We start from the raw sequence: 13,428 nt of genomic DNA, 5'->3' as shown, positions 1-13,428 counted from the left end.
TACAGGAACAAAATCCTAGGACTTTGCCAGCCAAACACTATCTTCTGTATTACATTCACATGTAACAGAAGTCTGCAGATTTTTGGATTGTTTAGAATCATAGAATGGCCTGGGTTGAAAAGGACCACAATGATCATCTCGTTTTAACCCCCTGCTATGTGCAGGGTTGCCAACCACCAACCAGGCTGCCCAGAGCCACATCCAGCCTGGCCTTGAATGCCTCCAGGGATGAGGCATCCACAACCTCTCTGTGCAACCTGTTCCAGCACATCACCACACTCTGTGTGAAAAATTTCCTCCTAGATAATAAATAATAATAATAAAAAATAACATCCCCATTATGCAAAGCCCCAAGAAAACAAGTTGTCACCTGTTCAACTCAATGCTTCCCGGGTGAGATCTTGAAGAGACCAGACAATAAAAAGGATTTAAGAGTAAACTTTCTTTTTAATTATTTTATTGTAATTAAAATCGGTTTAATTTTCATCCACATTGACTGTCTGTAGACCTGCAAAATAAGAGGTTGTACCATCATCTGTTCCTACTATAACTCCCTTCCATGTGCATGCAAGCCTTCCCAAGAGAAGTCCACCTATGGTATGAAAGCTAGTTTGCTGATCTACTTCTGGAAGAACTACACAGGGAAGTACTAATGGAAGCTTCATGTTAAATCCATTCTGCAGATAAGGTATTTTTCAGCTGACACACATGAAGGCTCTACCTGCTTGTGCCTTCAACATCATTAGACATACTTTAAATAGGAAAGCATCAATCTTAAATGACTCTAACATCTACAGTGGTTTTTTTTTTCTTCTTTCAAATATATTTGTATATATTATTTCACATAATTCCATACTTACAATTTTAATGCTGATCAGGCAACCTACTCTGCTCTCTACAGTAGATTAAGTTAAATCAGCAGTTGGACCCCCTTCTGCATTTTTCATCCTAACTTTGCATTGCAGAAGGGAAGCTGTCCTATTTCACTGGCTGCTCACTACTGCACGACTTCCTTCAGGAAGAGATGCCATGCAACCTTACCTTTGAATGTTGTGACTGGTACATAGGTAACCAGCGTGTACAGCTTGTTTGGGGAATCCTCATCCTCGTTGCGCTTTCTGGACAAACGCACACGGATACGGTAAGGAACATTCCTAAAACAAGACATCATTAACTGTCAATGTATTGAATTTTTTTCGGTCAACAGGAAAGAAAAAAGCTTTTGTTCCATGGTTACTAACCTCTCTGATTTCTGAAGCTTTGCCTATTTCAAAGACATGATGAGTCAATCCTGTTTCTGTAACAGCACCGTAACAAGAATGAAAGCCTGTACCTTGGAATTTATGCTGCTTGTCTTAAAGGAGCTTTTATGTTTAAGTGTGCCATTAAGAGTCAACTGAGCCTTGAGTATTGATGATCCACTGGCAGCATAACCTCAGAAGTGCACCACTGCTCTACTTCTGATCCAGCAAATAGACAAAATGAAGATGATTATCATCAGCAAGCAGCTGCTACTAACAAGCATTTCTTACCTGAATAGAATATAATAGCTCAGTTGGAAGGGATCTGCAAAGATATATTGAGTCCAATGCCCAACCGCTTCCGGGCCAACAAAAAGTCCAAGTGTATTAATTGAAGGCATTGTCCAAATGCCTCCTAAACAGGCAAGAGATATCGCCAACCTCTCTAGGAAGCCTGTTCCAATGTTTGAGCTCCCTCACAATAAATAAATTGTTCCTAATGCCCAGTCTGAACCTCTCCTGGTGCAGCTCCGTGTTATTTCCCTTCTGTCATCAATTCCCAGCAGCAGAGCACCTCCCTCTGCTTCTCAGGGCACTGCAGGGAGCAGCGAGGTCAACTCCTGTCCTCTTCCAGATTGTGCAGCCCAGTGCCCTCAGCTTTACAGGACATGCCTTTAGCCCTGTTAACAGCTCTGGCGCCCTCCTCTGGGCTCTTTCCAGGACCCTGACATTCTTTTCACGTTGTGGAGCCCAGAACTGCACACCATATTTAAGACCAGACCACAGCAATGCTAAATATAGTGGAAGAATCACCTCTTTTAACCAAGTGTCCATGCTGTGTTTAATATAGCCCAAAACACAGTTTGCCTTTTGGCTGCCAGGGCACGCTGCTGGCTCACACTGAGCCTGCTGCCACCTGCACCATCAGCTCCCTTCCTAATGAACTGCTCCAGCCCTTCATCTCCCTGTTTGTGTCCAGCATTTTTACCTGAACAGAAAACAGTGAGGGGGAAAAAAACTAACAAAAACCCCACAACTACTTTGAAAGCCAGAGGGCCTTGTTAAAGATTCAGAGCATCACTCAATCTGTACGCCACAAGTCAGTGCAACCTTAATATGCATTAGAGCTAAAAAAAGATCTTACCTATGGACATACAGTTGATCAGCGTTTCTTCCTCACAAAGCCCACGGAATCACAGCTGAACTGCTGTGTTTTGTGATACTCAGTCACAGCCTAGCGTCCTCCCTTAATACTGCACTAAGTTTGATGCTGAGGGCAGGCAAAAAATGGTTTGTTTAGACCATTTGTCAAGTAGCCTCCCATTCAAAGGAACCCAGGATTTTGGACAAGTCTTGCTCTCAGTACTTCACTCAGGAGAAGGAAATTCCTCACTGTGCACTCTGAGAGCGTATTTATTAAATCAGATCCAGCACAAAGCTCTTTCATGCATACCGTAATTAAGACACAGGCACTTGCTTCAATTCTCCCATCTCTTAAGCATTTCTTATTACTTTGCCTGGCTCGCTAATCATTGCACTAGCTGACATTGTGATTTTAGTCTCTCCTCATCCTTCCAAAAGATGTTAATCCCAGAAGAGCAACAACTGCAATTAAACCAAAGGTGGAAAGGCAGATGTGATGACTCCCTGCTCTTTTGTGCTGAATGCACTTAGCAGCACTTTTACAAATCAATACGAAGAAGTCCTGGATAGTAGCCTCACAACTAACCTCCAAAGTTATGCTGTCATCTGACTGAACAACTGCTACTTCTTTACACACAAACCACAACAGCTTAATACTAAGGACAGAAAAACAGCCCATCCAATAACTTAGTCCCATCTTCCCATTCTGCTTTGGAAGGAATCACAGAATGGCCAGGGTTGGAAGGGACCTCAAGGATCATCAATCTCCAACCCCTCTGCCACATGCAGGGCCACCAACCTCCACTTTCAATACTAGAAGGAAGGAAGAGCTGACAAAGCACACAAGGACTCTGAATACGGCACGGGCCAGACTGACACTTACAGTATGAATCCCTGCCAGGTAACTTATTATAGTGTAAAAGATCCCACTCTTTACAGTCAGTAATAGCCTTTGGGCCACCTTAACACATGTCAAATGCTGAATCAACTGCCTCTCTGGCAGCAATTTAACACAAGTTTTTTGTTTCCTGACCCCCAAACAACTTCATTATTTATATTCTCAACACAAGAATAACCTTCCTATTTACAACACACCACATCATTTTCCCGTGCAGCATTTTGTCTGTTCACCATGCTTCAAACCTAATTCTCTTCAGGCACATTAAAGATCCCAGGTTCCTGGCCAGGAATGCAATGGGTTTCTAAAACCTTCCTGCTATGATAAGCATTGGGGTACTACAGTAGTGCAGTACTGCAAGAAGGTTACAAATTTGTCCGGCCCTCTAAGTCCTGTATATATAAAGTCATTATTACAAAGTTTCACCCTCCCCAACCCAGATAAGTAGCAGAAATGTACCTTATTCCTTTCGCCCAGACTGCTTTGTTCAGCCTGGTATCAATGCGAACATCAGGAGTACCCATTTCTTTCATTGCAAATTTACGGATTTCCTTGAGAGCACGCGGTGCCCGCTTCTTGAAGCCCCTAGGACAAGCAGAAGAACCAATAACTGAACTCCAGCAAACTGTCAGCACCAGACACTCATTGCATCAATCATCCACCAGCCACGCAATTCAAACAACTTCAACCATCGCTGTCAGTTTGCCGTCTCATTTCTCTCTTGCTCGAAGTTAATTTCTGCCATTTTGCCAATTATAGTTTTAGTTCCTGTGTGACCGCAGCCATACACACACGAGGGGAACCAAAGGGAATTTTGCAGTAAGTCTTCTCAAGCACTTTGCTGCTGCATGGCTGTATGAACTTCAGGATGTTGTCAAACACACACAAATCCCACCAAACATCGCTCAACTCAAATCATACCCCAACTTACACCTCACGCAATTGAGCAATGAGCACAGATCCAATTATATGATTGGATCAGCACTACTTCTAAAACTTATCAAAGTGGGATAAATGTTATACTTCGGCTGGGAAATAACAGTGACTTAGGCACAGAGGCAAATAGCTCTCCTTTCAAATTAAGTCCAGGAACACTCACAAAAAAAACAATAAGCTTTTTTCAGAAAGTCATCTCCAGAAGTACAGATCTGGTCCTCTGGGATACAACTGCAGGAGAAGACACTACACCACCGCCCCCTGCAATCCGTGCCAGTAAGCACTGTTCTCTGCAGTAATAAATGCCACCTGCACATGAAACCCTTCACCAATAAAAAAAACACCACCACTTACACTCCATGGATCCGCTTGTGGATGTTGATGGTGTACTCCCTGGTCACCACCTCATTGATGGCAGATCGCCCCTTCTTCTTCTCGCTGCCTTTCTTTGCAGGAGCCATCTGAACACCACTGAAAAGCATCCATGCACACATCAAACACACACCCTTATAACTTTTCCTATGTCACATTCCCAGCTCCTCCATTCCACAGCTCCCTACAGGCCACACAACTCCCATGTTCAGGATGTCATTTCTGATTAATCCATCGTGAAATGGTTTGGGTTGGAAGGGACCTCAAGGATCATCAAGCTCCAACCCCACTGCCGCAGGCAGGGCTGCCAACCTCCAAATTTAACACTAGATCAGGCTGCTCAAAGCCCCATCCAGCCTGGCCTTGCTTCCAGGGAGGGAGCATCCACAACCTCTCTATAGGCAGCCTGTTGCAGCACATCACCATTCTCACAGTACAGAATCCCTGGGGTCACATCGTTGGGCTCCATGGCTGCTTCCCAAGACACTCTGCCGACCATAAACCACCCCCCCGTCCTGCCACTGCATCTCCACGCTCCCTCCTCCTTCAGGGCAGCCCAAGAGGGGCCTACGCTTTCCTGCTCCCATCCCGAACCCCACCACAGCCCGTAGCCACGCACAGACCGCAGTCCCTGCACAGCTGCCCCGCGGCCTCCACGACCCCGCTCCCCACCCATCCCAGCTCCGGCCGGGGGGCGCGGGGACGTGCGCCCATCCCTACGGAGCAGACGCCCACCGAGAGGAATACCCCGCCGCCCCGTGCGCAGGACCGTCCCCCGCACTGGACCGGATGGAGAAGCGCTCCCGCAGCGGGCCCTGCGGAGCGGATGGCAGCGGATTAAGGACGGCTGGGCCACAGCCCCACTCACCCCGCTCGGGAGCAGGCCGGAAAGGAAGGCGGAAGGGAGCGGGGGAGCAAGGAACCCTTCCGGGTTGCGGCCCACTGCGCCTGCGCAAACGGAACAGCGGGGGGCAGGGGCTGGCGGTGTCCGGCGCGCATGCGCACTCGCTTCTGGCGGATGCCGTCTAAGATCAGGCTGCTCCCCGGCAGGAGGTGATTGGGGTTTAGGATTTTAGTTGTGGGATGCATTTTAATGATATGCTGCTCTGACTGTACTACTACATGGTGCATGCTTCTGCTAACCTGGCTTGTTTGCTTTTTGCTGGGCTAAAGGTTCTCACGGCCAAGGAACTTACACCCGTCGAGGACACCCACCAGAGTGTTGGGCTCTGAGTGCTGCCTTCCCATGTGCCATCCATCTTTAGGGGTCACACAGAATCACAGAATGGCCTGGGTTGAAAAGAACCACAATGATCATCCGGTTTCAACCCCCCTGCTATGTGCAGGGTCGCCAACCACCAGACCAGGCTGCCCAGAGCCACATCCAGCCTGGCCTTGAATGCCTCCAGGGATGGGGCATCCACAGCCTCTGGGTCTTTCTTATAGGTTGGCCCCTGTATCGGGGCTTGGCTTGAAGATTATCCCATTGGTAGGAAGTGTCCCATTCAATCTGTGCCTCTCATCCCTGAGACAGTAAGGGGCATCAGCTGACACAGCGCAACATATTATGACTTCCCTGTCTCCCTAAGGAAATAGCCAGAGCTGAGCAATTCCACTGGGACAAGGCAAACCCCAGCTATAATACACCAGAACAACAAACCACTCTGTAAAAGAGGACTTGCAATCCATGTGCATGCAACAGGGAGCAATGGCAATAATCCAGATCTGGAATGTGTGTATAGAGGAGAAATGAGACAGAGCATGAAAAATGAGATACTGATGTAAATCTGCTCTCACAAGTGCCCTGTGTCCTTCCAAACAACAGTGTAAGCCAGCTTATGGGAAGATAACCCCACCCTATTGACAGCTTGTTAACTGCTGCAGTACTGCTGGTTTGATGCTGAGCTCAGGCATACCACTGAGAGTCAGGAGAAATGTGAGAGAGTAAAACAATTTCTCACAGAGATTTTCTCTTCCTCTGGCTTCTGTCATAATAACTGAGATCCAAGAGTCATAGGATCATAGAATATCCCAAGTTGGAGGGAACCTACAAGGATCATAGAGTCCACTCCCAGGTCCACACAGACCACCTAGCATTCAAACCCCCATGTCTGACATACCCCATGCACTCGGGACTGTGCCCACTGCCCTGGGCATCCTGTTCCCTGACAGCTCCATGCCCTGTCGCTGTCACAGAGAGCAGAGCTCAGCGCTGCCCCTCTGCTCCCTGTGAGGAGCTGCAGCCGCCATCAGGCCTCCCCTCAGCTGCTCTGCCCTGCGCTGAGCACACGAGGGACCTCAGTCGCTCCTCACACATCTTCCTTTCTAGATCCTTCACGTCTTTGTAGCCCTTAAGAAGTGCTACTTCCATGGGTGTTTTCTCTGTTCCTTCATTACTGCTTCCCTGCATGAACTTTCTGGCTTCCAAACGGGCAGATTTCCCTTCCCGTTTCCAAGAATAAGTATGTAAAGAAGTGGATGGCATTTATGAAGTTAGCCCCTACTTAGCTAATGTGCCTTCACTAAGGTTTGTTTATAGTTAACAGAAAAACTTTCCTCAGACATCAGGTGAGAGAACCTTAGGGTTTGGTGCTTTAATCTTCATCTGGAGGGGTCACTCTTGCTTCACTGAATGTAAGAGCTTAAATGTGAGCGCAGTGACTCAGATATATGGGAGAGGTGACTGAAGCTCATCGTAGAAACGTTTTCTTAGAGACCAGATGTAGTCTTAATACACTTTTTAGAGACAGATACTTGATTCTTTCATCTTCCTTCAGTACAAACTAAAGTACCTGTGTACCAGTCATTGTTGCCAGCCAGTCCTGTTTTGTTTTTTTTTGTTTGTTTTGTTTTTTGTTACAGAAGGCTTTTCAGAATCCAGGGCAAGTGAACTTTTTCTGAAAGTTTACTTTCACCATTTGCAGCTCCTAACCCAGTTATCTCTGTTGTAGAGGTCAGAGATGAATACAAGGGCCCTGTGACATCCTCAGATGAATACAAGGGCCCTGTGACATCCTCGATGCAGAAGTGTGGGAAGGACAGAATGATTTGTGCTCTCTTGAAGGTTAGACTGTGTCAGGCAGATGCAGGCTGTCCTGAGGGGCTCTGGGAGCCATCCCTTCAAACCTGCTGTGGCAGGTGAAGACATTCTTACATTCTTACACCTAGTTGTCCACCTTGTTCTTTGTTGGAGCTTGCTGCTCCTGCAGCAGAATTGCAGAGGGAAAGCAGGTCTGTGCTTTGGCTGCTCCATCTTGTCAATTTGAATTTAACATGAAAAAGTCTGCACAACAATACCCAGTGGAGACTAGACTGTATGCAGTGAGGGTATGTTAGCTAATCCAGCAGAGGTGTAGCAGAAAACTCAGGACAGCCAACTTTCCAAGCACTGAAGCTGCTGCTTAGTGAACACGGGTCAAAGCCTGGTAATATGCTACATCTGACTGCTGTAAACTGTTTGCTGTGCCCTGTGTTTTGTCCCAGTCCAAAACTGTTTGGTTGGAAGTACAGAGCTGCGGCCTTCAGAGTTATAAGAAAATATAAAATTAGCTGTCTTGGCTAGCAGCTATTTTAACTTCCTAAGCTATCATTCTAATTGTCTGTGCCATACCCCAGATCCCATAGGATATTTGTTTTTGCTAACTAGATGCCAAATACCCTCTAAGCTAATACTAAAAATCTAAAGTGAATCACATAGTTGAACAGCCACAGGAAAATGTGTGCAAGTCCTGCAATAAAGCGTTTTGGCTATTTTATTTTATTCTACAAATAAAGACACTGTCCATCATTAAATGGAAAAAAATAGCTTGAGATGTATATAGCATGAAACAGTAGTACCATTCACAAAAAAACATTTCTAATTCATTAGTTTATTACAAAATATCCACTCACAAAAAAGCACAAGCACAATCTTCATACTTGTGAAATGAGTTGATATTTCATATACAAAATAATTTCCACATAATTCCATATAATTTTATTTTATATAGAAATAGGTCATTATTACAACAGCTGTACAATACACTACTTTTTATTTAATAATTACATAAAATCTTTCTTAGAAACATATCAACAGAAAACATACAAAAAAAGCGAAAAGTGCATTTCTTCTTTCCCCCCCAAAGGAAAATTCAACCCTAAATGTTATAATGAAGGAGATATGTAATAGTCTGCAGCATCCCGAGTCAGTGGGCCAAAACACAGTGCATATTTCTCAGAGACTTGCAGTGAGTGAGTTATTTAGCTTGAAGAAGGATCCATCTTGTATTACGGGAGAGATGCGTGATTGTGCTTACAATCTGAGTTCACCTTTGCAATCACAATTCATATAGAAAACAGTCCAGTGTTTTTTGTTGTTATTGTTTTGTTCTTAGTCACAAAGAACAGTTAGGGTAAGCTGCATAATACTTTTCAGATTCTAAATCAAGGGTTATGAGCTGTAGACCATCTTCACCAATGACCAGGCTTTTTTTTTCCATTGGATGTGCTAATTTGGCCACAAGAATAAAGAAACAAACTTCCCTTTACAGAAAGTGCCTAGGTTTTGTCCTCTGTGCAGTTGTGCAAAATAATAACAATAATCATAATAAAAATAATCTCTTGTTCTCTCCTCAATAGACCTTTGATGCAGTGCTTTTCATACACAAAAGAAGAACTGAAAGAGTGAAGGCCATGTACCTCATGTGTCTGTCAACAGTCTTTTGGAATTGCCAGACAGCTTTCCAAGCGACACACCAAGCTGGAACTCCTCCTCCTGTGCACCCAATGATGATGGAGCTTGCACAGGGTAGTGTTCCTCTTTGTTTTGCTCTGCCAGTACGTGCTGCGCTCACAAGACAGCACAAACTAAATCCAGCGTGCCATCAGTGCGCTGTGTGCAGCAGTCTGTCCTCTGTGGCATCACAGAGCTGTGAAACAAAGGCTCGTGCAAAAGCCGAAACAGTAAGTACAAAGTCATTCTCTCCTGCCCCATGTGCCCATTGGTTAAAGCTAATCGTGCATTGATTGTGCTGGTGGGACTCTATCGCAGTGGCTGTGGTAAATTTGATGATTCTGATAAGCTATTGCTTCTTCTTGGTAGTTGTTGCTGCTGCTGTGTCTGATGATACCCCATATTTCCTTGCTGTGGTGAGTAAGATGGCAGGAGCAAAGAATCAGTTTGCTCATTGTGCAAAGAACTTGGTGTTTGTACCTACAGATAAAATAAAATTCATCTCGTTGTTTGGTTCTTTCACATGTTAAAGCTCGTCGTCCTCAATGTACAGCATGCTTAAAAACATTACTCTTTTGCTGGCTTTTATTTCTGGGCTGTCTGCTTGGCAAGGGGTTTGCTTACCTATGCTAAGAGGAATGGACTTAAATTACAGCAAAGAAGATTACAATTAGGCATTGAGAAAGGTTTTCCAGTAGGCATGCCCTGCCTAGGACTTGCAGGTTATTATGAAACATCTGTTTAAGTACAGGCTGAGACAAACGTGTCAGAAATGACATAGCTGGATGATAGAAATGAAACGGAAATGACATGGGGGAACCTAGTGGACCTCATGAGGTACCTTCTAGCCCTTTCTTTCTGTGAGTACATGATAGGGTGTAACCTTGCAGTGTTGAAGTCCATGTGAATTTTGCAGATGCTTGTGTAAGAATGGGATCTGCCTTTTTTTTTTTTTTTTCCTCCTTTCCCCATTAATTCTCAGCTATGGTAACGATGCCATTTTTCAGTTTAATTATTTGATGTCGATGATACTCTTTCAATGATTCCAGTGGAGTTATGATCAGGTTTTTTACACTCAGTTCAGCTCCTTTTGAGACATCTAAAGAGACACATCTTTCCCCCCCTTACCCCTTAGCTTTAGTATGTGCTGAATTAGGTAAAACAAAACAAAACAAAACATCAAGGTATTTTTCATCTTCAAATCACCTGATGCTTCCAGGTGATCTGCTCCAATTCATCTTCTTTGCCTTGTGGATTGAAGAAATACTTTAATTTATGGAAGAGATCTGGATATCTGATCCAGATCTCATTTTATGTTGGTGCTGGTAATTAAAAATCATCTTTTGACTTGTAAACTAAGCAAATCTTGTACTTAATAAAGAGTACAAAATAAATCCTAAGGCAGCAATTTTCTCCATCTAGAAATACACTTTTAATACATCCAGGATAATCTGATTATGTTTCCAATATGCAGGATTAGTAATTTCTTTTGAAATAGTCTGACTGTTCTCACTGCTCCCTTGCTATACTGGAAGAGTACACGACACTGTATCAGTGCCTTGCACATTTCATTATCTCTGAAATGACCATCTCTGTCGTGATCAGGCTCCCGCTGAAACTTACAGCTTGGCAAGGCCTGCAGGCCCTGTTTGCACAGCCCATTCGCCTCCTTACTTTGTGCATGTGTTTTACACATTGTCTTCTTTGTCCTTCCCTACCTGCAGGTAGCGTTGTTGCTGATGCTGTTGGTGCTGGAGTTGCATAGATGGCAGAGAGGATGACTGGGAAGGAGTTGTGGGAAACCCTTGGTTTAACACTGCTTGTCCCATCAGAACGATTGGAGAGCTGCTGCTGGAAGCCTGCACTTCCAAACTTTGAAACATTTGTTGATTTTGAGAATATCTGTGTGAGAAAGAAGGAAAACAATCAAGAATAAACCAGTAGAAACAAAGGCCTTCTCCTAGGACACGAGGTGGACATCAATAGTCTTCATAAATAATTCTTACTAAAAGATTCCAGTTCATCAGATCTGTGCACGTGAGGACCAGCACCACTGGCAGCACTGCTTTACTTAATGCTGTGCATGAGCTGGGCTTGCAAGGCAGAGCACATTGCACCTCAAAATCCAGACCACATTTTAGATTCATTAGAGATTCTGGTTTATGCATGTCTTCAGCCACAGGTTCACATCCCAGGCTCATTAAAGCAAATGGCCTTTGATTTTTTATTAATAAGATGAGTTCTGAACTGCAGCAGCTGAGAAGTAAATACGTTCCTTGTTCTGCTGCCTGTGCTTTGGTATGGCTGCCTGTGGGGGTGGCAATCTTCTGCAGAAGGATGGGTAGGTTTCATTACTTTCTAAGGTGCTTTAGAAGAACACAAGAAGCCTCTAGAAGTCCTCTAGAATGAGAGACAGGCCAAAAACAAAACACTCAGCTCCTCTTGCTAGGCTGCTTTTGCATAGCAAATGCCAAATATGTGCTGTTTTGCAGGAGGCGCTGGGTAAAACCACAATGGAGCTACTGCCAACCCAGCCTAATTCTGTTTGTCCTGTAATGGGTGATGAGATCATACTGTGCTGTGTGTTTTCTAACAGCTGTTCAAAATCAGGGGTTAGTCAGAAATGGCTAAGATTTGGGCACTTATGAAAGGATGTGAGCTCTGAAAAAGCAGAGCGCTTGAATGGGGAGCGTATGTTTGAAGATCAGGCCTGTTTATTTAGAGGCTTAAAAGCAGATCTCAACTGCAGATCTGTATGCTGAAGGTTTTAATTCAAGGTAATCTTAAGCAGCAACAGTTACATTTAAAAAAGAAGTACTGAATACCTACATTCCTGAGGTAACTTATGGAATCACTTTCATGATGTACAAAGAACTGATCGTTTTGACAGTTCACAATTAAGGATGGTGACCACAAAAACAAACAAACAAACAGCTAAAGGGGAAAAAAAGCATTTTATGACTGAAAGTTTCTGCTTCCTTCACCCAAGGTTTAAAGAAAGAAACAAGGCTGTCTGTTTAGCAGCATTTCAGAGAGCGCTGATGCAGGGCCTGTTGATTCTTTTGGCTTTGCTGCTCTAAATTAGGCATTCCTCCATTGGTGTTACTCTAGTACTTCTCTGTGCAGAGGGGGACAACTTCCCTGGTGCTGGTCATTTCAGCTGGGTCAGGACTTACTTTCTGTGGGTCAGAAGTTCCAGCATTGAAGTCAGCGCCACGTGAGGGAGAAAAAACTCCCCAGCCTGGGCTTCTTAAGATACCACTGACACATTCTGTTCCTCTCTGTAATTGTTACTGATTTGACCAAGCAGATGAGGCTGACCCTGATGCTGGAAACCAGACTCAGCACAATAATGTGCTCCTGATTGTATTTATTTTGTCATCGTACTAAAGAAGGCTGTTTTCCCTCAAAAGTAACTTTGGCATTTTATCTTTAACAAGCCACATACTTAGCCTGGGATCCAGCCATGCTGAGGTCTGAAGAGTGTCTTGCATTACAGGATGTGGGCATCATAGGCTGAATAGGCTGGCTGAGCAACAGTCTTGCACATGGAAAAAAGAAAAAGTGATACTGCTGTAAGAGAAAGACCATAAAAATGCCTTGTTTTGAAAACTAAGATGCTTTTATAGATATGGCACAAAATTGAGTGTAGGAGATGTAACCTCAGCTCTGCTTTGTGGAGGTCTGGGGCCATGCATTCCAGTGGTGTCACATGTGTGCCCTTCTGAGGTGCTGGGTTTCAGGAGAGAGAAACTTCTATCATTCCTGCTAATTCCAGTGGGAAGGGTTGTATTGCCTCAATATCCAGCTGTCTTTTTTTTTTGGTACAATCACTTAGGTTGGAAAAGACATTCAAGATTACCAAGTCCAACCATTAACCTAATACCAAGTCCGCTGCTAAGCCATATCCTTTTAGTACCACATTCACTCATCTCTTTCCTCGGCAGTCTGTTCCAATCCTTGACCACCCTCTCTGTGAATAAATTCTTTCTGATATCCAAGCTAAACCTCCCCTGTTGTGATATGGCACCATTTCCTCATGTCCCATCGCTTGTCGTCTGAGAAAAGAGACGGACACCCACCTCGCTGCAGCCTCACTTCAGGTCGCTGTAGACAGACATGAGATC

At 44.4% G+C, this 13,428-nt stretch overlaps 2 protein-coding genes and 1 long non-coding RNA gene across 10 annotated transcripts in view; 1 reads left to right on the top strand and 2 right to left on the bottom strand.

The window, feature by feature from the left end:
• Nucleotides 1–427: 427 nt before the first annotated feature.
• RPL31 (ribosomal protein L31) lies at nucleotides 428–5,553 on the bottom strand. Of its 2 annotated transcripts, none has more exons than XM_003203153.5 (5): nucleotides 5,459–5,553; nucleotides 4,573–4,689; nucleotides 3,742–3,867; nucleotides 1,042–1,154; nucleotides 428–508 (listed from the first exon to the last, which is right to left on the bottom strand). In XM_003203153.5, exons 2-5 carry the CDS (start codon nucleotides 4,677–4,679, stop codon nucleotides 477–479), a joined length of 378 nt encoding a protein of 125 aa, XP_003203201.1. In that variant the 5' UTR covers nucleotides 4,680–4,689; nucleotides 5,459–5,553; the 3' UTR covers nucleotides 428–476. The 2 variants fall into 2 exon arrangements, with proteins under 2 accessions (XP_003203201.1, XP_085070282.1); XM_085214156.1 differs by lacking the exon at nucleotides 5,459–5,553 and adding an exon at nucleotides 5,326–5,349.
• A 2,890-nt stretch (nucleotides 5,554–8,443) lies between these two features.
• Nucleotides 8,444–13,428, bottom strand: part of NPAS2 (neuronal PAS domain protein 2) — a 99,425-nt gene continuing 94,440 nt past the window's right edge. For all 7 annotated transcript variants that reach the window (XM_085214085.1, XM_085214073.1, XM_085214070.1 and 4 more), the window contains 3 exons: nucleotides 12,750–12,842; nucleotides 11,020–11,203; nucleotides 8,444–9,781 (listed from right to left, as the gene is read on the bottom strand). In XM_085214085.1, the coding sequence (XP_085070211.1) occupies nucleotides 9,611–9,781; nucleotides 11,020–11,203; nucleotides 12,750–12,842 (448 nt within the window). In that variant the 3' untranslated portion in view covers nucleotides 8,444–9,610. The remainder of the gene's footprint in view (nucleotides 9,782–11,019; nucleotides 11,204–12,749; nucleotides 12,843–13,428) is intronic.
• LOC146545619 (uncharacterized) lies at nucleotides 9,402–13,302 on the top strand. The gene is made up of 2 exons (XR_014880636.1): nucleotides 9,402–9,531; nucleotides 11,026–13,302. It is a non-coding gene; the product is annotated as an uncharacterized LOC146545619 (long non-coding RNA).

This window comes from Meleagris gallopavo, chromosome 1 (genome assembly GCF_905368555.1).
Source record: "Meleagris gallopavo chromosome 1, MGAL_WU_HG_1.1, whole genome shotgun sequence".
NCBI lineage: Eukaryota > Metazoa > Chordata > Aves > Galliformes > Phasianidae > Meleagris > Meleagris gallopavo.
The sequence above is the reverse complement of the archived record's forward strand: the minus strand, read 5'-3'. Positions and strand labels throughout refer to the sequence as shown.

Coding starts and splice junctions, on each gene's coding strand:
- RPL31 (XM_003203153.5), bottom strand. CDS start 4,679: ATGGCTCCTGCAAAGAAAGGCAGCGAGAAGAAGAAGGGGCGATCTGCC. Junction 1,155..3,741: donor GTCTGGGCGAAAGGAATAAG/GTACATTTCTGC, acceptor GTCTTGTTTTAG/GAATGTTCCTTACCGTATCC. Junction 509..1,041: donor ACCAGTCACAACATTCAAAG/GTAAGGTTGCAT, acceptor CTTATTTTGCAG/GTCTACAGACAGTCAATGTG.